Raw genomic sequence first — 23,016 nt, 5'->3', positions numbered from 1 at the left:
TTAAAAAGATCAATAAACTTTATTGAACAAACTTTTCAGTTTATTGAAAAAATATTTACAGAAAAAATATACAACTATTCAAGACAAAGTATGAACCAAAAAGGGAAAAAAAACTATGATCTAAGAGTTACGAGTTCTTTACATTAAAAGCTGAACATCAGAGAAGGATGCAGAAAGGTGAGGGCCAATTGGAGGACTACAGCTAAATAAAGACATGAACAGAAAATAAAATGCAGTGCATCGCCATCGACATCCAGCACTGTCATATTTGCAACAATTTGTAAAGTTAATTTTCATTTTAAAAACAACCCCCCCCCCTCTCCAGTCTTTCAGCCCAATCCAGAAATACATGCGCCACTGATCAGGCCGCCTACAGTGCAGCACGAAGCCAGCGTAGGGAAGCATTCAACATGGATGAGGCCCTGAGGTAAACAGGGTGGGTCAGCCAGAGAGAGCTTTAACAGGTTGTGGCTAGAAGATGTAGAGTTACAGGGCACTACTGCTGCTCGTCCTCGGGGCAGGAGTGCCAGGTCAGTCTCTCCTCATAGAAGGCAATAACTACCTGTGGGCAGCGGGTGTTCGCCTCTCGCGCCGGCACCAGGTCCGCCTCATCCGAATCCTTCCTGCAGAGCAAGAAGAGACAGGTTACATGTTTGTTCCATGCTCAAGACAGTCTGTATGCATGTACAAAAGTAAGTGGACACCTGCTCAGCAAGTGGTTCTCCTGCTTTTGTTGGCGTGACCGTCTCTACTGTCCAGTTTAGAGCATTGCTGTAAGAATTTGACTGCATTCAGTGACAAGAGCATCCATGAGGTCAGGATTCTGGATGATCACCACCCCACATCATCCAATCATTCTAGAGAACACCACAGTCCAGCTTAAAAGCAAACTCAACTTATACAATATATGGACAAAAGTTTTGGGACACTTGCTTATAGCTTCCTCCGGAATCATGTGCATTTGAAGATTATTCAGGATTTTGGATGATCACCACCACATCTCATCCCTAAGGTTTTGGAGTGAGCACCATCAACCGTTCCAGAAGGCATAACACTCCTCTAGCCCACGCCTGTCATTAGGCAGCATGGGGCCAATAAGGTCAATGTTTTATCTGCTCCAGAGAGTCCTATTCTATTGGCAGTCCCTCTCTATGGAGACAAGATAAGCTGTGAGCATTTGCTGTTAATGCTTAACACTGATCAGACTCAGGTTTCATTACCAACAGTGTAATTAGACTGGGTTCATTAGATGAAGAGCAGAAGATGTTGAGTATAAATCACTGTATTCAATACAGGAGAGGATCTGAATAGTATTAATAGTTTATAAGAATGTTTTTAGTCTGATTACATGCATCGTTATAGTGCATCTTGAAGAAAAAAAAGTGATCTAGTATTTTTACCATATTATCCAGCCCTAATTTGTACATCTGAAGGCTTTCATTAGAAGGGGTCTGCAAACGTGTGTATAGAGCAATTTGCTTTTGCGCTTCTGGTAGATAACTGCATTTCATTGCCTTGTGCTGACACAATGGAAACTAAGGGCTTAATATAACCCCTACATTCTACATTAGGTACATGCATGAGTGCATACTGCCCTCTACTGCCAACAATGACAGTTCAGCAAGTTCACCTGCTCCAATATACCTACTAAAGCTCATGCTTTATAGATACATTTAACTAGATCACCTAGAACTTCCTACATAACCATATTTGATCCATGCCAGCTGACCCATCCAATTACTGCATTAAGAAGCTCATGACTGGCTAAATGTGAGGTGTGAGATTTGGGGCTAGAGGGGAAATCTGCAGGAAGACCTAGATCTCAGAGACGAGGATAGATGACCACTGAAACAGATGTTTGAGCAGGGAGCAAAATAATCTTTCAGGATTAGAGCTAAACAATAAACAGCCAGCAATCAGTGAAGTGAGCTACTATCTATATTATAGGTCTAGAAAGGCTGACCTTGAAGGCTGGACTTCAGTAGAATTCGGTTCCCTGCTTTAATATCCACCAAACCTGAACTAGATCCGTGGTCACCACCTCTGCTCTAGGAGATTCAACTCCCAACAGAGTCAGTTGAACCATCCAAGTATTGGATTCAGATGTTCCTGATTAGCTGAATGAGGTGCATCACATCTGGGGAGAGAGGTAGGGTCTGTAGGAAGACTTTTAACCACTGAACTAGATGTGCGAGCAAGGAATTAACCAATCTGTCCAGCGCTACAGGGCTAGAGTTGCACAGTATACGATCAGCAATCATGGATGAGTTGTGAGGGGTGGCCTGAAGCAGGGTGCATCCATTCGTCACAGTTTGGTCAGAAAGTAAGTAAGGAAAGTACCAAATTGTGCAGGGCCTTGGCCCTCCAGGACCAGTATTGATAATGCCTGGGTACAGAAAGGCATACGGTTCTCACCATTTCATCAGGAACATGAGCTCCCCACTGCTATCTGTTGCGCCGATGATCCGCTCGGGTTCCAGATTCCTGGCAAACCCTCTTGGCTTTTCACTCTGTGAAAAACAGACCTTGTTAAGCATCAATCAGATTAAAGCGACATCAGAGGATCTAACTGGCCGTATACTCACTAGTTCCTTCTTCCTCTTGGCACTGTTCTCATCCGTGTCTGGTTCATCTGTAGAAGATTTTCTTTTGTTGGAATCTGGTTTCTCAACTACACCCTTCTGAGATGTCAAGAATGCAGAGATTAACTCTGGACAATCAAGATTCTCTTCAGGCTCCCATGTGTTATCAGTACTGAAAAACATCAAAAGCTGTGTGAGGGAACATCACAAACGAACTAGGCCTACACAAAAACACAGGTGTACACCCAAAACTCCTCCACCAACCCAAGACGATTTTCAAACAAAGCCAATTCACTGTACATGCTTATACAGGTCAAACTTACGGCAGACGCCCACATTCTTATTTCTTGTATATCTGCGTATCTATTTCAGACAAGTCTTACATGCGTTACAGCAGTACGAGCATTTGAGAGGACAATGGAAGTGTACTTTTATTTGACTGTGCTGGATGTCGCTTCGCCTATTAGACAGCATTGTGGTGCTGCAGCACTGCAGTATGATACACCTGAAGTCATTTGCATTTAAATGCATATAACTACACCAAGTGTACACCTTAATTCTGCAAAGCACACTTGGTCAATCCTAAAGAATTATGGAACAGCAGCCTTTAAATAAGTCAAAACTGGAACTTCATAGCTTGTGCAGTTTGCATGTGCCTTTAGCAGCAATAATGCATTTCAGGTTAAATCCAAGAGTTTTTCCCCTCAGGTGGGGTCACAGGTTTTCATACCTTGAACCCAAATATACATATAAAGTATCTGAAAATCACACTTTGGCTTATTCAAAAGACCTTTTCCTCTCATCAGAGCTTGTTTAGGCTGAGCAACATGCAAGCATGAACAAAATAAAGGAGACATGTTCATTCGTCTTTTCTTTTCTTCTAAATCAAGGGTACTACTTATAATAGAGTTCACCTGTGCATCTGCTTCAGATAGTCTTATTCTGTCTGCAATATTTATCTACAGGGACTAGACAAGCTGAGAGATTTTACACCTGGTGGACACACAGCACACAGGGTGCACATTTGCACAAACGTGGATCATCAACGGCTGTGCTGGGAGACGGAGAACACTTACTCTGGGAAGCCTTTCCACTTCAGGAAAAACTCAACTTTGCCATTCACCACCCGCTGGTCTATCACCTTCTCCACCACAAACTCCTCCGGCTCCTCCACCTCCTTTTTGGATTTTGTCACTTGTTTCTTACCCATCTCAATCTGCAAGACAAAAACACCCAATACTGAACTTACACTCTTTTGTAGTCTTTACACATTTAAAATCAACTGAATGCGTTTCCCCCTAAAGGCCTGACACCACCACACCCCTGCAGGCGCCGCGTTTAATTGGGGACGGCTCATACAGGTCAGCCAGTTCAGCAGCAGAACATTTACCTAGGGACACCATCTGTCCCGCGCTGCTGTAACGGGTGAATTTTTTTTTTCCCCCTCTGGGATTAATAAAACAAAAAATCACCAACCCATGCATCGCTCGTCAGACACCATAAAGACTTGAGCTTCTACTGAAACAGCAGCTTTCGGCACTTTATTTATTGAACTATTAAAATAAATGAAACTAATGAGATATATTATAGAAGATTATTGAGACAGCTGCATGGATTTAGAGGCGTTTAACTCATCCTACTTCTCCTACCTTGTGGCTAATAACCGACTGGATTCACACACCAATATTTTTATATTTAGTGTAAATCTGCCTAAGCAGAACATTTCTGCCTTAACCTAAATTTTAAGAAGTAATAATAAAGCCATCACAGCCTGGTTATCCTACACTTTTTGACTCACTTACTTGGGGGGACCTACTCTAAAAGCCTTTGCCACCTACATTGGGCAATTCCTCCAAAATTTAATTAAAAATAATGAACCAATCTTTGCTTTTTACCCTTTTTTTTTTACTCATTTTACTTAATCTCATATTTGTGTACTAGTAAGGTTTTGGCATATCTGCCCTGCATTACTGCCCTTTCCCCTGCCTGTGCTGCTGCTGTAATATGCATGTAATATTTTCCTCTGAAATTAATAAAGTGATTTATCTGCATATTAACTTAAGACACCTTCAAATAAAGGAGATTGTTATGTATAGAAGCTATTAAATGTTAACTGTTGTTAGTAATTGAGTCACTGCATGCATTAGGCCTAATGTTCATTAGCATGGCTGTGGGCTTCTACAGGCATTTAAATAGAGGCAGCTAGCGCTAGCTAACCCTCCCCTGCCACCTCTACAACTCCGGCCTGCTTTAACCCCAGCCTTTAAACCCCAGCCTTTAATGCTCTTATATTTCTATACTATATTAATTATAACTGATTTATTGATTTATGCCTTTATCGCATGTTTAAGCCCAAGGCTTCAGTAGCCGGTGCCTCAGCTATGCAGCTAACTAGCCTTCCAGCTAGCGGAGAATCCGGCGACACAGCCGTAGTGTTATAAATCTGGGCGAAAAACGTCTTAATTTCACCAGAAGAGAAACAATGTGCATAATAACACGTATATATGCACTAAATTACACAGCAGGCGGACTTTAATGGAGCCAAACTCGAGATTTGAGGCACAGAAGACGGTGAAGCTGCTTTGTTGCTATCGGGCTAATGCTACTAGCTAATGCTAGCTGGCTAACTAGCTATGACCTCATCCTAACGAGCAGGCCTGCAGCTCTGCGTGACAGTGCTTATGTGTACCACTAAATTAAAATTCATCAGTTATATGCTCATGAACTGAATTAACTAAGAGTAAAGAGACTTAAGGAAGTTATTCCTGCTGACATTTTAGTGAACAACAAAAAATAAGTTTAAGTTAGACTAGACTAGCCGGTAGGCTTATATAGCTAGCTGGCTGGCTGGCTAGCTGCAATCGGTCAGTTAGATAGCATAGCTAGCTGGTGGTTTAAGGGCCGCTGGCTCTCTTATAGCTCCGCAAAGCCTCAATATCGAGCGAATAACGCGGCCGCTTCGTTAACGCCGCCATTAAGGCGGGAAACCGCTGAAAGCCCGCCGCCGCCGCCGCCGCCGCCTGCAGCGGGAGATGCCGCGTGCGCCGCATGCGCGCGCGAAAACAAGCGAACAAAAGCGCACGAGAGAACACAAGCGCGAGCAAACCGGAGCGCGAACCGCGGGGTGATCGATGCTACAGCTAGCGCAGCGGGAGTTCTCCCGGGTGCACGGAGGCCGTCGGCTCACTTACTTTAGCTTTCTGCACAAAACCGCTGCAAAACCAGAACAGGCGGCTGATCAACAGCGGGCTTCTTCAGCGGGGCTTCACCTGGCAGAACGCCAACCAGCAGCTCCTGTGCTCGCGGGTGGAGACGGGTTAGAAACATGTGCGCCGCCGCGCTGCCACGCCCCGTCGCACGGACACGCCCCTACGTGCTCACGCACAGCCAATGGCCTTTGAGGAGGCGCCAAAGAGGCGGGGCGATGTTTTTAAAACGCACGAGAGTGCAGAGGGATGGCGAGGCCTTCAGTTTTACCTGCTGTGGGGGTCATGGGGCTCCCCTGGGCTCCCCTGGGCTCCCCTGGGCTCCCCTGGGCTCCCCTGGGCTCCCCTGGGCTCCCCTACTTGCTGTTTATTAAGCATGCACTATCAAGGGTGGCCAACAGGGCCTGTAGTCCAGCACACGCCCTCCTAAACCTGTCAATTACCAGGTGGGCTTCAGCAGGATAAGCGCAAAGCTATGCAGGTAGGTCCTGCTCCAGGACCAGATGTGCCCACCCCTGGTCAAGGTGGTACCCTAACAAGCTTAACTGGTATTTTGAGGTGGTTGGTCATGCTGGTAGACCAGTTAAACCATCAACTACATGGCAAGCTGCCACTGCTGGGCCCTTGAGCAAGGCCCTGGGGCACCTTCTCTGCTCCCCGGGTGCTGGAGTTGGCTCACTGCCCCTAGTTTACTAGTGTGTGTGTGTGTGTGTGTGTGTGTGTAAGTGTGTGTTCACTACCACAGCCGGGTTAAACGGGGAGGTCACATGTTGCTGTATATAGTACAGTGACAAATTCGTGCACCTTTACCTCTACCTTTACCATCAAACTACTACCAAAACTTACCGTACGCTGATAAACCAGCTGCTTAAACTGGCCGTACTGGTGGGCAGCAGCCTTGGACTCGCAGGACTCAGGAGGCCTCATGCAGACGCTGCTGTTTTGTGGAGGGTTAGCGGTTTTTCGGCCGTCCTGTGCGGTCCCGCTGCCTTATTTTTGAGCAGCTTGAGATCTAAATATGCTAAATCTCCGTTCTCCAGCCCTGGCTGTAGGTTTGCTCAGCTGTAGTGACCACCACGCTCGGCCCCTGAGCTTTTTAACAAGGTAGCCTCAAATTCGGCCCTAATTCTCATTACAGAATTTATCTGTAGCTCTTCTCCAGAGCTCTTATGTGTGAATCATGTTCGTTAGCAGTTAGCAGTCGCACCCAAATACTCCTACTGGTGGGCTTCCAGCATTTGCTGACCTTTGCGAGCACTTCTAAACCCTGCAGTCCTCAATACTCCTCAGGTTCCTCTGCAGTTCCTCCTCAACATACTGCTGGAAATATCGTATTTAGAAGCACATTAACGCTCCCCCTATTCCTCTGATGGTCGGTCATGTTCAGATTAGGGGCAACAGTAAATAACGGATGAATTTTAGATGGGTTGTATTGTAGTTATTCAGCTCACACTCAATTACGACGAGGAAAATTACCACAAGGACCTGCTGTAGAAGCGTCTTACTGGGTAAAAACGACACTCGCACTAGGATTTGTTGCAGAAATGCTGAATACACTCACTCTACTTTCGAAAGCCAAAAAAAAAAAGGCAATTTCAGCTTGAATGGAGATCATGTCAGCTCCAATATTGTAAGTAGATCTTCTGGGGAGGACTTGAAGGTAGCATTAAACCCCTTATATACCCCTTGCTAAGCAGATTTGTTGAGGACACTGAAAAATACAGGTCTAGAGATACACCCATGTGCCAGAACATTAGCACCAGTGAAGTGAAGAGAAGAAGACTGCTGATCTGGGTCCAGTGTCTCCTGTCTGTCGAGGGGTGGATCTACATATCAGGCAGTGAGTGAAGAACAGTCAGTTCTTGAAGATGAAGGTGATGAAGCAGGAAAAAAACGGACCGAACTGTGATGTTCTAGATAACGACTGGGTCCGAACCTTAAGCAGGTCTTGTGGGGTGTTTCCACGTACTACGCTTGTCTGACCCCTCCCGCACTGTTGTTGGAGTAACTGTCTCTACTGTGCTCAAGGGCCCCAGAGAACGTGGCTTTCTAACATGTCCCAAAAGTACTGGACTGAGCACCACCATCATTCCAGAGAACACAGTAACAGCTGATGGAAGGTGTTTATTATAGAGGTCAGCTGCCCCACAACGCAGCATCGATTGCTCTGTACTACTCGGGAGTCTGGAGTCCCGCTCTGGCATCAACGGCCCGTGGGGCTCCACGGTCATGTCATTGGAAGGCGCTCAACACGAGAGAAGTCCATGCTTTAGAATGTCCCACAAAGCATCTTGGAAACGCACATGGTACATCGTGGTATATCAAGAATGAACGCCTCACATATCGAGTGCCTCCCACGGTCAGAACAGTGGTGCCAGAGGGGAACGCAGACTCCACAGAGTAGTACAGTACTAGTACATAGCAATCCAGCCTCCACTGCAGAGCAGCTGACCACTATAATGCAGTCCATTCCACGATATCTCACTCATCAGCTGAGCCAGGGATGGTTAAACCAACTCTGTGTACTCACCGTTTCCTCATACATTTACACACAGTACACACAACTGACACGACACAGACACAGTGTAATATTCGAGGCAACCTTCACGCTTAGTTAACAGCAGGCATCTCTCTAGCCCAAAAAGCTGCTGACGGCAAAATGTTGAGCAATCCTAATGCAGTAAAACCAGAGATTTTTTATTTTAATGTTCTTCCTTTATTAATCTGACAACAGTGGGAACTCAGAACGCAAATCAGAACACTGCTTTTTAGAGGAGTTATTTATGGAACAATGTAAGGAGGGTGGGACAGAACACCACCCCCACCACCAAATACACACCCCGTCTCATCATCTTCCATTCATTTTTAACTTTGGGGGACCTAGTGGTCATGATATGAGGTAGAACGAATGCACCACTCTGTAAGCTTGTTCAAGCAACCAATCATCTCTTAACGTTTTGTGCTTGTCGGGGACTAGGGGAGTTTCTCAAGCTTCTGAAGGTTTCTAAAGGGTTTGAACTAAATTCAAAACATTAAAAAAAGACAATAAAAACCAACCAAATAATAATAATAATAAAAAAAAAATCAAATCAAACCTCAAAATTCTCCATGTTATGAGAAATCATATGAACAGTAAAAAGTGAAATTCTCGAAGCAGTAAGGCCAGACAGTAACAGTCGTATATGGCTGTAGAGACCTATATTACAAAAGAATTGCATAACAAAGAGATGGACCCAGGCCAGGGCTTAAATCACTGTAGTACATATACACCTTGGTGTAAGCCATATTAACAAGCAGCCTCAGACAGGAATCATGCCTGTAGGAGACGACTGCCTACGGTGGCACAAACTACACACTGCAGGGGCACTGGTTTGCTTACGGGTAGCTTGCAATTAGTCAAATCCATTCCAAAGACATTCTGATGTGATTCACTCCGTTTCTCCAGGAAGTCAGGGGCAGCATCTGGTTAAATTAAAGTCACACAAACAGTTTAAATTAAAGTCCTGCTTCAGTTTGGTTGCTGAGAGTTCGTATCTTCTCCAAAGCAGCAACACAGACCTTTTTTTTTTTTTTGGCAAAGTCATCCAGTGACTCCCTGCCTCTCATTGTTTATTTATTTATTTTTTTTGCAGTTGCAAATAAATCTACTTTAATTTCTTTTTGCAACTAAAATAAAAAGGGACATGTCTCAAGTCATTTTTTAAAAAATACTCTTAGAGACACTCCTCTAATGTCCAGTGTTTGTGCTACATTCTTCCCAGCAGAGAACTGTAGTCTATGGCGCTGCGACGGTAAAATCGATAGCAGTCTTTAAACACTCCCAAGAAGACAGCAGGAACGATCCGGAAATATCCCTCCACAGCTAACCGCAGGAAAGAAAGCTCAGTAGACCTAGTCCAAGTAGCCCTTCAGGAAGCACACACATACTGTACACACACACACACACACACCTTACGTAAATATAAAAGTAGTCTCTTAGGGTTTTTTGTCCTTCTTCCTCTTTACAGTCTTGCCCCCTGTAGTGGTCGTTCTTGTCGCGTGGACCCGAGGTCGGACCACTACTCGTCCGTTTGCACCACAGTGAATGGTGTAGTGCTGTGGGCTCAGGGGCTGTCCGTACTCGTCCCGCAGCTGACTCAGAACGTCCCGTGAGAGGGCTTCAAAGCCCTCGGTGGCAGCGGACAGCGCCTTGGATGTCCGGGACCTCTCGCGCAGGAGAGCGTCTCGCTGAGCTGCGAGGGCCTCGACCTCTTCCTGCAGGCCCAAGATTGCGTCCAGCTTTCGTTTCCGGCAGTTCTGAGCAGCTAACTTGTTCTTGCCCCGTCTGCGCACGTCCCGCAGCAGCGTGACCTCCGACATGGACAGTCCTCGTCCCTCCAGAAGCTCCAGAAAGTCCTCTACCGGCATGTTCACAATCTGTGGAGCGGAGTAAGGAAGACCCAAAGCCTGCAGGCGCCGTCCATCCCGGCTCAGTTCCTCTGGTTCATATTCGTCCTCGCTGAGCATCTCCTGCTTTATACCTTTGAGAGGTGAGGCCCAGCTGTGAGGAGTGTGGTCTTCAGGCAACTGGAGCGAGTAGGTGTGGTCGTGCCAGATGTGCTCTCTAAGGTCCACCGGCGACCAATCGTAGTATGCCGACGCACAGGCTCCGCCCTTGTTCGAGAGGGACTCCACTTCGCTGCTGTAACCCGTGGCTCCGCCCTCATCTTCGCAAAACGAATCTGACGACGACGAGGTGGACGACGAGGCTGGGCTTCTGGAACTGCTCTCCAGGGACAGACCAGAGTCTGAGTCCAGGTCCTCCAGCCAGGGAGAATCCCCACTGATTTCCACCCTGTTCAGCAGCTGAGGGTCCATGCTACCCAGGCCTTCCAGACCCAGCAGGTTTATCTGTTCGAACACAGCCTCGTCCAGATAACCCCCTACCCTGGTGTGGGAGGTCTCATTGTGAGAGCTGTTCCCTGATAAGGAGAACAGAGGCAGCGGCAGAGCACCAGCTGCTCCTGGTGGAGTGCCTGAGTGGGAGGAGTTAGTCGATTCGAGGCGGAAGAGCGATGGCCGTTGGTGAGGCGTGGCTTGTGATCCACTTCTAGAAGGATCTGGCCTGTAATCTCCACCACCGGTCACCATGGCATCTTGAAGGCTGGCATTGTAGCTGACGGGATTTGCGAGATCTGCATCCAGATCGGACATGTGCTGAGGGACCAAGGAGTCGAAATCCTGCAAAACAACATGCCAGAAAATCATCAGACTGCTCTAAATTAAGAAGCTGCTGGGTGTTCTCGCTGTGATATTGCTATTAATCAATATTCAGATGTTATATGTGATTGGACCCCCCCCCCACACAAATATTATAAAGCTGCTTTGACTGACAGGCTAGCAAAATTGAAAGGAATGTCCTCATGTTGTTCCTCCATTAGAGGTGTCAGGGCACACAAAAGCCAGTCAGTTCGCTGCACACCACGGTTTGTACCCAGCATGGTTGAATACGAGTTTGGTACAACTTTAGAACATATATCCAGACTATTTCTTTCTTTTTTTTTTTTTTTTAAGTTCAAGTGTTTTATTTTTTTATTATTTTATTTTCACGATTTAATAATTTATTGAATTAAATTTATTGTTTTATTGAATTAAGTTTTTTTTTGGGTGGGGGTGGGGTCAAGCGTTTAGTCATACAGCAAAAACAAGCAGTTACACTGAAATCTTACTTTGCAGTTCCTCCATTTACAGACAATCTTATAAATATCAATATAAAAAAAGAGAAGTATAACTGTGTGTGTGTGTGTGTAATATATATATATATATATATATATATATATATATATATATATATATATATATATATATATATATATATATATATTACATACACACACACACACACATTATAATTCTCTTTTATATTGATATTTATAAGATTGTGTCTATAAATTAGATTTATATATAATATGTAATATTATACTCATTCTGTTTCTCTCTTTTTATATATATACACATCTTATAAAAAGAGATACTTATAAATAAGTATAATAAATACACATCAATTTAAGATATACAGAATATAGTTATGTTAAGTGTCGGGGAAAGTTAGGTTCAAAAGGATTCAATGGAATGATATACTTTCTATTAGATGTTAGAGCATTTAATGATTAGTGTGTTAGGTCAGGATGGATATATATATATATGGTGCTTTAATAGGAAAAAAGCTTTGACTCCACGTTAATGTTAAATAATGTGTTAAAGTAGAGTTTTAAAGTAAAGTAGAATTTCTATTGACCTATAAAATTCTAAATCATTGGTCCAGAGCAGCTACAGAGTTCAAACTATGTTGAAATCAATCATTTATGATTATTAATCATCAAGCCAAACAGTAAATAATCAGACAATGACACTGTTTAAAACACAGTTTTATATTAAACCCTGTAATAATCAAGACTGATTCACTAATCCTGTGCTTCTGGTTCTTTAGAATAGGCCATGTACAATAAATGATGTTCGAGTCACCCTGCCCTGCACAATTCAGAGCTTTCCATACTGAAACACACCCAACTCCACTGTAAAACATGCACAGCAGGATACTGCTGAACGTGACTAATTCAGCTTAGGTCTTTATGTATATGGTCAGCGCTGCTGTACAGACTCTGGTCATGGTTTTTGTGCTAGTGAGAGAAGATCAATTGAATCTAAGGGTGTTTTCACATTTGTCCTGAATGCACAAGTATGCACCCAGGGCTGATTCTGGGCTTGTTTGAGGATGGAGTTCATTAATAACTGGTTAACTACCACACCAAAAATTCCATATGAACCGTGGATCGACTGCACGATTTCAAACGCCACTTTTCTGCGCACATTTTTACAGAATGGTACGACCTAGGGTTATCCATTTATCCTTTTCTTCTTGTTTTCCTTGGATACAAACACTTAAGCAGTAAAGACAGTGCAGTAGTGGCTCAGCGGTTCGGGTGCCCAAGAGTCTTGCCCAATGACTCTTATTGGTGTAGCATAGCATAGTCACCCAGCCTGGGAATTGAACCCCAGTCTCCCACGTGGTGTAGTAGCTGTAGTAGAGGTGTTATCTGTTGCACCACACCAACCATACAAGAGAGGCCCACCTTTTTTTTAATTATGCCTTATAGAGCAGATATTAAATTTAGCCTAAACTTGTCCTGAAGTGCACATTTACAGTTTTAATGGAAACAACAAAAATGCAGAGTGACTTTATTACTCGTCAGTTGAGTCAATATTTGTAACTTTATTGGGGTGCCAAGACAAGCAATCATTAGCAACACCAATTCATAAAAATGATGCATCCGAAATCTTGATACTGATTCTACAGCAGAGTCAGACGATTTCCTCTCCTCCACCCTAAACGCAGCACCAGGTAGGTGGTAGGATAGATTGCTTCCACACTCAAAGACTAGCCGTTTCAGGACGACCAGAGATCGAGATCGGTTCTCTGGGCTGCTCCCAGACTCCAAAACTGCTTGACCGAACAAACCGAACTCGGAGGATGAGCTTCTGGGTGAAGGTGTTTGAAAACACCTTAAGTGACCTTAAAAAACCTTAAAGACACTGCTACAGAATTACACTGGCAGCGAATAGGGGTTGTTCAAGATTACGAGCGCCCATCCCTGCTACTGGACATCTACCAAAAGCATTTATTTGGAGCACACCTGTCTGTAATTTTCAGAGGCTCTTTTTAAGACCACGATTAACTGGATTAGAGCCTGTATTCATAAAAGCTTCTCTGGGGAGGAATGCTGATTTTGAAAGGGCCTACTGACAGGAACAGATCCTAGCTCAGCACTGCTCTCTGAGAAGCTTTATGAATTCAGGCCCAGCTGTGTTACACTGGCAATCAAAATGACATGAGAAATGGCCCACAATAAATAAGCTAATAAGCACTCAGACTACTAAGAGGAGTATTTTGTGTGATCCCAGGGCTGGATGATATCGTAAACATACATCACCACATTTAAATACATTTATACGATACACAATACGTACTGTGGTATTTTAAAATGCAGCAGTTGCAGAATTAAAAAACTGCAAATCCCAAAACTACTATTACTTAATATATTTAATATACTCAGCGTTTAGTGCACTCTTATATTAAACAGGGCTAATTACACACTTTGTAAGTAATGTGCAGTTGGTCAGTATTCTTTAAGCACTGATATTAACCACCATGAAAGCATACTGTACATCACAGTAACAACATTTATCACAATATAATAAAATAGTCATATTGTCCACCTCTAGTATACTCTAGAGCTGGGCAATGTGACGATATTTTATCATATCGTGATAATAAGCTTTTCTAAGCACATGGAGGATTCTGTTAGTGCTTAATAAACACTGATTAGACTGGGTTCATTAGATGAAGAGCAGCAGTTGAGTATAAATCACTGTATTCAGTACAGGAGAGGATCTGAACAGTAGTTTATAAGAATCTGTCGCTCTGTGAGTGCATGTACTGTGATAAATATCATGCATCACAAAAAAGTTGTGATATAGTATTTTTACCATATCGCCTAGTATATCCTTTACATCACAACACAGAGGAATAAAGGTACTCACATCAAAATCTGACAGGAAGTCCTGCCAGCGAGGATTGAACTCGAGCCCAGACAGAGGAGGAGGCAGAACGCTGCTACTCAACAAACCCTGAAGAAATAGATTCGCAGAAAACACAATTAAACCACATTTAAACGGCTGTAAAACGACCAGACTGTACATATCAACCCATTCACATTTAGAACGCTGTGTAAAACAGCTCAGCCTACCTCTTGCTCCAGTGCTGAGCTGCGAGTGAGCTGGTTCAGTGGATCAAGGCTGATCTCCTCCTCTTCCTCCTCATCTTTCACAGCTTCCTCCTCTGCTTGGCTTAAACTTGCCTCCTGAAGACAGAAGTCATTAAACAATGGTTGAGTCTCTGTTTGAACGTTTCCCAAATGTTATTCCGAGAGGTTGGTGTGGCGCAACAGATAACCCCACTACCTGCCAGCGAGCTTCCACACCATGTGGGAGACTGGGGTTCAATTCCTGGTCATAGTGACTGGGTGCTGCGCTACACCAATAGAGTCCTTGGGCAAGACTCCCAACACTACACTGGCCCACCTCTGTGACACGAATAACCTTGTAAGTCGCTCTGGATAAGAGCGTCAGCTAAATGCCATAAATGTCAATGTCAATTATGAAATCTCGGTAGAAAATATTTTAATTAGTCGTGTATCCATCCACTACACTAGATGGCGTATTCGACCCTGATTAGCCGCAGCGTCGAAACAAGCAGAATGGAGAAATTTAGCTCCATTATGTGCTTTTAGCGAAATCAACTTTACAACCGTTTGAGATCTTTAATAGCCGCGTTAGCAGTTCAGAGACGCCGGACAGTGTCATGCTAAGCTTGGTTCCAGGGTTCTCCTGGACGCCCCCCAGTCCAGCCAGCACAGCGTGGAGGATGTGTTCAACTCCATCAGCAGCAGCAGCAGCAGCAGCTCACCTGATTTACCATCATTAAGCCCTGATTTACCACCAAACCAGGTGTTGATCTGAGGAGAACTCTAAATAATACTAGACTCCATGAGAGAGGAGAACTTTGGAGATGTTCTAATGATGAACTCAGTGATGGAGAACCTCCACCTCTACTTTCTGTAGGAGTGATATTATTATTAGTGATTATTCTAAAGAACTAATAATAACTCTTCATTCTGACTTTAACAGAGGACTGAAACTTGTGCTTGTGCTCAATAAAATTTAGTTTCGCCTAAACAGAAGAATCTGCGTCACCCATGCTGCTGAGTGAGGTAGATCTGAGTTTCGCTTGTAAACTGATGCTACTGTGGTCCTCTCTCACTTGGCACAACACAGAGTAAGGGCAGGTAATGGTTTCACAGGCATGGCTTTTACAATTATTGACATGGGCTACAGCTCAATGAAGCCCTAAAACAGATACCATCAACCTCCCCATCCCTTCCAATGATAAGCTGTAACTAGTTAAATGTACTTTATTTATATATAATTACTCTTTTAATGAGCTTCAGTGCTATTCTGACTGATGTGTACTTTTCCAAGTACTTTCTAATAAATGCTTTGTAGCTATACTCAAGTATTTGTTTGCTTCATATCTCCCTTATCTCCTTTTCGGAGTCCATTCTACCCCTGAAAGCAGACTCAGCTGTATAAAACCTTTCATTTCGATGTTCAGGGTTTATATTTAACAGTTCTAGTAGTTTTTTGACCCAGTCTATTTTGACTGGTTGGTGGGTACATATTTGTTCTGTATAACAATAGACTGCATATTATGCACTGTATATTTTATACATATTTGTATATACCTGCTTAACATTTGTATACACCTGCTTAATATTAAACAGACCCCCTTTATGCAGCCACAACAGATCTGAGAAGTCGAGGCATGGACTCCCCAAGACCTCTGAAGGTGTCCTGCTGTGGTTTCTGGCACCAAGACTAATGTAAAGTTCTGCAAGTTGTGAGCCTATGACCCAGTCACTACTTCACCACTGATCTTTTCCATTTGTGGTAGGTACTGACCACTGCATACCGGAAGAGAACCCCCCACAAGACCTGCTTGCTGATGTTCTGGAGATGTTCTGACCCAGTCATTATCTAGAACATCACAGTCTGGTTCTGGTCAAAGTGTCTCAGATTCTTACGCTTGTCCATTTCTCCTGCTTCACCACCTTCATCATCTTCAAGAACTGACTGTTCACTCGCTGCCTGATATGTAGACCCTTCCAGGGCAGGAGACACTGTAGATGAAGATGATCACTATTGGTGGTGCTAATGTTATGGCTGATCAGTGTATCTTCATATTTTCTGCATTTTATTGCCATAATGACATAATTTAATACATCTATCCATAATAAAGACGACTTCAGCCTGAACCTCATACTGCATGTGTGTCCATGAGTTCCCCTTCCAAGAGGTTCCAAGGTCGGGTTCAAATCACAAGTGTGTGTTTGTGCACAGTTAGGGGCGTACGACAAGTGCAGCACAGCCAGACGCTGTGAAGTATATGTGTGTGTGTATATGTGTGTGTGTGTGTGTGTGTGTGGTTGGGCGGGTGGGGGAGCTATTATGTTTTCGTCCGTTACGCCTATGGGGCATTTCGCTGTCTTCTTTTTAAACCCCCACCGAGAGTCCCTGTCCTTTCTTCGTGTAAACCTGACTCTTGTGCTTATTCAGCAATTGCTGGTTGGAGCGTTGCGCTTAGGAAAGCCTCTGGCAGTTATAAGAGTTGACTGAGAAACAGTGACTAAACCCAGCTCTGTCTGGACTTGAGTTAACCAACAAATCCCTGCAGAGAAACCAGCACACCTACCACTCCTACCCTGAAAAAAAAGGAACTGTTATACATGAGCCTGTGGAACATCTGCACCAAAGTCTGACGTGAGAAGCGTGTGATGATGATATAGGCAGTTTAGCCTTTTTTTTTTTTTTTTAGACAAATTTGATGTTATTCTTTTATTTTTATATACTTTTATTTTATTTACTTTTATATAAATCAAAACTGTGGACACTGTACTACTGAACTCATGGTTTGACTGGTAACGATTGCAATTGAGACTCCATGAATGAAGCAAGGAGCCCAAAGCAATCAGAACTGTTATTTAGGAGTATGTGGCACATCTACACCAAAGGTATATATTATGAGAATATTGAAAAGTTAATTATAACCACTTTTAGACCATTTTTTTTTAGACAATTCTGACATTATGACTATGTTCACACAGCAGGTAAAGTGACCCAAGTCCAATCTTCTCACTTTCTTAGGCTGTTCACGCTATCAACTTAAGGCAACCAATAGCAGACATCCGTCTGAACTGTTCATGCTCCTAAACTAAGTCACATTACGTCTAACAGATACGTATTGCATTTCAATTCCACATATTAAAGTGTTTACACCTGGTCACTTCCAAATCCAATTTGAGTATCAGGATTATATCTGGCCGATATAAGGCCGAGCCACATAAAAACAAAAGTGTAAACGCACCCAAGACTCGGATTTACATCAGATTTACATCAGATTTACATATACCATCACGCAAACCACTTCAGGAGGTGGTCTGAGACGCATCTGAGCCACGTTATAGCACTGTAACCTCAACCAAAACCCCTCCCAGTACAACCGAAACCCCTCCCAGCACCAGCAAAGCACCAGGAGTAATTTCTGTGCAATGGGTGAATTTGCATTTTACGTCCAACGGAGCAATCAGACTCACGGAGGCACATTTGACTACCCTGTGTAAACACATGTGACTTCAAACTTATCAGGATACGATCCAGATACCAGTCACATGAAGCGAGCAGGTGTAAACGGGGTCCATTTACACACACGTACAAAACACACAACAGAAAACGACTTGATTTGGACTCTTCCTGCTGTGTGAACGTAGTCTTAGTCTTGTTTTGCAGGGTGGTATAAAACAAAGAGAGCACCACAGCGACTGCACTATAAAGCTCACGTTTTGACTGGAACAGATGGACTGTAGCTCTGTGGCACCTCGATACCCAAGTTTGACAAATCATAAGCATGTGATATAAACCTTTATATATTATATATAAACACCTTAAAACCATTCTTAGACGACTTTGATGTTAGCCTCGTTTTGCAGGGCAATGTAAAACGGACTGATGGAATTGTGTTGACTAATAAATGCATTTAGCTAATTATAATAATAACCACTATTCTAGTATTTTAGGACACCTCTGACACAGAGCTGTGGAAACTGTGGGTGCTACTGGTTTGACTGTGAGACTCTCTGAATTAAATAAGATTTTATTATTCAAGAGCCTGTGGCACATCTATACCAAAGTTAAGTGGTTATGTGGTTGGTGTTGCACAACAGATAAAGCCACTAGCAGCCAGTGAGCTATTACACCAGGGTTCGATTCCCAGTCTGGGTGACCGTATGCTGCTCTACACCAATAAGAGTCCCTGGGCAAGACTCCTAACACTACACTGACCCTCCTCTGTAATACGAGTTACCTTGTAAGTCGCTCTGGATAAGAGCGTCAGCTAAATGCCGTAAATGTAAATGTAATGTAAATGTTAAGAGTGATAATGAGTCATAATGTTATGACATGTTCCTGACCATGATCTCCAATCTCGATCTAGACCATTTGTGGACACCTGTGATATTAACCATGTTTTGAAGGATAATGAACAACAGTGCACACTATACCACTGGATTAACGGTAAAGTAATAGTAATGAACTGATCGATGCCCGGATGAAGTCCAAGGCTCGGGCCACGGTGTAAAAGGACGTGTGAAGTGTAAAAACAGTAAAACAACTGAAATAGTTTTTTAAGAGTCTTTTTTAAGGTGTAGGTGATCACGGGATTAAATAATGAATGCATGAATCAGTTCAGATGATTATAATAACCAGTTTTAGAGCATTTATCACAACTCTGACGCAGAACTGTGGGTGGTACTGTTCTAACTATTACATTTGAGAATTTGGAGAATTAAATAAGAAGCCCAAATCTCTGGAGGTTGTTATTCAAGAGCCTGTGGCACATCTACACCACCTATAACCATGTCATAACACTCTATAATGAGTGTTACGACACGTTTATGACCCTGATCTCGAATAATGATAATTCAAACTCTTATTCTATTAATTCTAGACCATGTGGACACCTGATCTTACCCAAGTCTTAAAGGCTAATGGAGACTGAGTGATGCCTGGAGGAGGTGATCATGTATAACCACTTTTTTGGGACAGGTTGGACATTGCCCCTGTTCTAAAGGATAATGTAAAGCAGAAGTGCTATAAAGGGCTTAGAGGTTTAACATAACCCCTGTGTTCAGTGGTAAGGACTGTTGCCCAACTTGGCCTGAGTGACTGACCGCTGTAATAACAGGTGGACCGCTCCGTTAGCATTGACTGAGCACAATGCCTGGTATTGTTCTCAAACGAGAGCCCAAAACTCAGCACAGAAAGCCAGGGAGAGGCAATTTGCTCATTAGATAAGTAATAAAGCGTCCTGCATTTAATCTAAGTAACTAATTAACTGAGATAAAGGTTATTTATAGGTTTATTATATTGCTCAAGTTCATTGTTGGCGATCGCTAACGTAGCTTAGCTAGTTAGCTAGTTAGCCAGCTAGCTAGCCTCCAACCGCCGTTTCACTTTCGGCTTGTGGTGCCGGCTAAGCTAGCTAGCTAAAAGCTTTAAAAAAAAAAAAGCTTTCTGACTGTTAAACTAACAATTTAACAATTTAACTGAGGTTCTGTTCTGTTGGGTTCTACTCTTATTGGGTTCTAAGCGTATTAGCGTATTAGCTTATTAGCTAGCTAGCTACTCAAGCACCGCACAGGCTAGCGTACTGGATGCGCAGCTAGCCGGCGGAGCTAGTAGTAGCAGCACTAGCCACCGCTTCAGAAAGTCCACCTATTATTAGGATAAATATAAATATAAATCACTCACGGTGTTTTTATAATCATCACTGTCGGCTTCATTCCCGAGGTTCTCGCCCTCAAGTTCCGCTCCACTTCCAGCTGGACCCCCGTCTGTCTGCTGTGGCTCGCCGTCGCCGCGCTGCTCCGAGCCCCCGGGAACCAGGTGCACCAGCCACGCGTTGAGGCGGGTGGGGAAGCGGGCCGGAGAGCCCAGAGCCCGGACTTCGTCCAGCAGCCTCCGGCTCGCCAGGTGGTAGTCAAATTCTGGGCATTTAGGGTGCACCTGGTAGCCCTCAGCCGTGTCCCGGTAGTGGTGAAAGGGGGTCTGTATGAACGCGGAGCTCGGCCCGCCGTCTGTCTCTATTACTAAGGGCGAGAAGTAGCCGTTCAAGTAGGAATCAACATCCACACGGACTCCGACCAAACTGAGCAGGATGGTGAACTGAATCAGGCCCTCTGTGAAGTACTTCTTCATGTACTGCATGTTTTAAAGCGGTGCAGGCAGCCCGAGCGAAACACTCGGTTCTCCTTTTGCCGGTAAACAAAGAAAGACCCCCAAACAAAAGAGCACGCCGTCGCTGCCGCTCCTGTCAGACAAAGGGAACAGCCCGGCCGGCTGAGAGCTCTGCACTAGCACGCTACCACCGGCTTCTGGAAACTTCCTGGCATGACAGCCGAGCCGAGCCGAGCCGAGCCGAGCCGAGCCGAGCCGAACCTCACACACGACTCCCAAAACCGAACCGAACCATGTTAGCTAGCTAACTCTAGTCCCCTAGATATAGTTAGTTAGTCAGTTAGTTAATTAATCAATCGCGCATATGGACACTTCAGCGCCCTCAGCCCGTCTGAGCCCTCAGCCCGTCCCCTCACCCGAACCGCCAGGAGGAGACAAACTACACTGGGCAAATTTGCATAACTCGCGCAGAACGCCCATCGCAACAAGCTCTGATTGGTCCGTTTGCCGCATCTGTCATTTTCCAGCCAATCAGAGCGCTCCGTGTTCCGTGACAGCTCACGGGTCGACTGTTAGCCGTTGGAGTTCAGGCTGAGACTCCAGAAAGCAACACGCTGGAGGTGCTGGAGGTGCTGGAGGTGATGGAGGTGATGGAGGCTCTTCTGTGTGCCCGTATTAAACACTAATAAAGTCTAAATAAAGTCAAAGCTGCTGCTTGGATCTTATACAAACACATAAAGGAGAGATGATGTAACATCCGGACACTCCCTCGGTAGTTTGACCTACTAACCCGGTTACGGAGGAGGGAGGGGGTCTCGGGGAGGGAGGGAGGGAGGGGGTCTCGGGGAGGGAGGGAGGGAGGGGGTCTCAGGGTGGGCCTGTAGCTGATCAAAATCAAATTAAATTTTATTTGTCACATACACAGTAATACACAGTATAACTTGCAGTGAAATGCTTTTTTTTTTTTTTGACAGTCTGCCCACATCAAAGCTATTCAATAAAGATCTAAATTTAAACTTAAACTAAACCTTAATGAAATGAAATAAAGTGCAAAAAAATAAAATAAGTTACATTTAAGTTAAAAAATAAAATATAAAAATATGAAAATGTAGAAATATAGAAATATAAGAAGCAAAAAATATACAGATGGAATAGTGCGTGTCTGTATATATATATATATGTGTGTGTGTATACATATGTACATATTTATCTGTATGTGAGTGTATGTGTGAGTTAAAAAGAAATATTTGCATTATTGTCCGTAGTGAGTTGTCCGTGAGCCATGGTTGTGTATTGTAGTGAGTGAGGGTCCAGTTTGTGTATGTAGATACTTTGATTTAGTGTCCTAAGTCCCTGTCCCCATTCAGGGCACGGATGGCTTGTGGAAAGAAGCTCCTCCTCATTCTCTCTGTGTTAGCCTTCAGGGGTCTTAAGCGTTTGGGATGACTGGGGTCCTTCACAATCTTCTTGGCCTTGGTCCAACACCGCTTCTTGTAGATGGACTGCAGGTCAGGAAACTCCATCCTAGTGATTCGCTCTGCTGAACGTCTCACTCGTCGTAGCGCTTGCCTGTCCTGCTTGGTGCTGTTCCCAAACCAGACTGATGCTGCTCTTAGGGTGTTTCTGGACTGTTTTCAGATGGAAGATCTGAAAGGGAAGGGTTGCAGGCTACAATAAGGAATGTAGTCACATATAATAAGTAAAACTGTCAAATATGAGGTCAAAACATAAACAAAACTTTTATATATAATTTATAAAATAATATAATAGACTATAATAGACTAATACTAATAGATTATACTTTCAGGGATCATTTCTATAGTTCCTAACTTGGAAATGTGATTAGAAAGTGTTACGTCTCCCTAACCACGATGACGAGTAGCGATGCACTCTTCTGACCGCGAATCGGGTATCGGCTTATGATGTTCATCAAAGGCCTTTATCATTGATGACCGTCCTCTGCTCTTTATAGAGTATGGGAGGAAGAGAGTATGTTCTTATAGTATGTTCTTTTATATCTAAAGACCAGTTTCACCAGTATCACCATCATTAACGCTTGTTTAACCCTCCTGTTATGTTAGGAACAGCATGTTCCCAGATCAAACTGACCCATGTTTAACAATCCAGAGGTAATTATAAAGAATTTTTATGTATATAAACATAATCTTTCACTCAAATAATAAAAATCTAATCAATATTTTGTGTGATCAAAATTGTCATCTTTACAAATCATGTTTACTTATGGTAATTTGCAAATTTACTAATAAATAATACACATTTTTAATAAATGGCCTGAGTTTTGGTGTGAAAAAGCCTCTATTGTCACTACTGGGTCCAACTGA

The 23,016-nt window shown here is 43.6% G+C and overlaps 2 protein-coding genes and 1 non-coding gene across 3 annotated transcripts; 1 reads left to right on the top strand and 2 right to left on the bottom strand.

The window, feature by feature from the left end:
• On the bottom strand, positions 1-5,906 carry cbx3a (chromobox homolog 3a (HP1 gamma homolog, Drosophila)). Its single transcript, XM_072676483.1, has 5 exons — positions 5,774-5,906; positions 3,659-3,798; positions 2,586-2,754; positions 2,416-2,510; positions 1-623 (listed from the first exon to the last, which is right to left on the bottom strand). The coding sequence occupies exons 2-5, from the start codon at positions 3,790-3,792 to the stop codon at positions 497-499; spliced, it is 525 nt and encodes a 174-aa protein (XP_072532584.1). The 5' UTR covers positions 3,793-3,798; positions 5,774-5,906; the 3' UTR covers positions 1-496.
• A 2,575-nt stretch (positions 5,907-8,481) lies between these two features.
• On the bottom strand, positions 8,482-21,080 carry nfe2l3 (nfe2 like bZIP transcription factor 3). Its single transcript, XM_072674988.1, has 4 exons — positions 20,249-21,080; positions 14,575-14,688; positions 14,369-14,455; positions 8,482-11,008 (listed from the first exon to the last, which is right to left on the bottom strand). The coding sequence occupies exons 1-4, from the start codon at positions 20,702-20,704 to the stop codon at positions 9,764-9,766; spliced, it is 1,902 nt and encodes a 633-aa protein (XP_072531089.1). The 5' UTR covers positions 20,705-21,080; the 3' UTR covers positions 8,482-9,763.
• Positions 21,081-22,465: 1,385 nt separating this feature from the next.
• LOC140552375 (small nucleolar RNA U3) lies at positions 22,466-22,678 on the top strand. Its single transcript, XR_011979317.1, has one exon. It is a non-coding gene; the product is annotated as a small nucleolar RNA U3 (small nucleolar RNA).
• Positions 22,679-23,016: the final 338 nt, after the last annotated feature.

The sequence above is a fragment of the Salminus brasiliensis genome, chromosome 3, assembly GCF_030463535.1.
Source record: "Salminus brasiliensis chromosome 3, fSalBra1.hap2, whole genome shotgun sequence".
Taxonomy (NCBI): Eukaryota; Metazoa; Chordata; class Actinopteri; order Characiformes; family Bryconidae; genus Salminus; species Salminus brasiliensis.
This window is presented reverse-complemented; position numbering and strand designations above follow the sequence as displayed.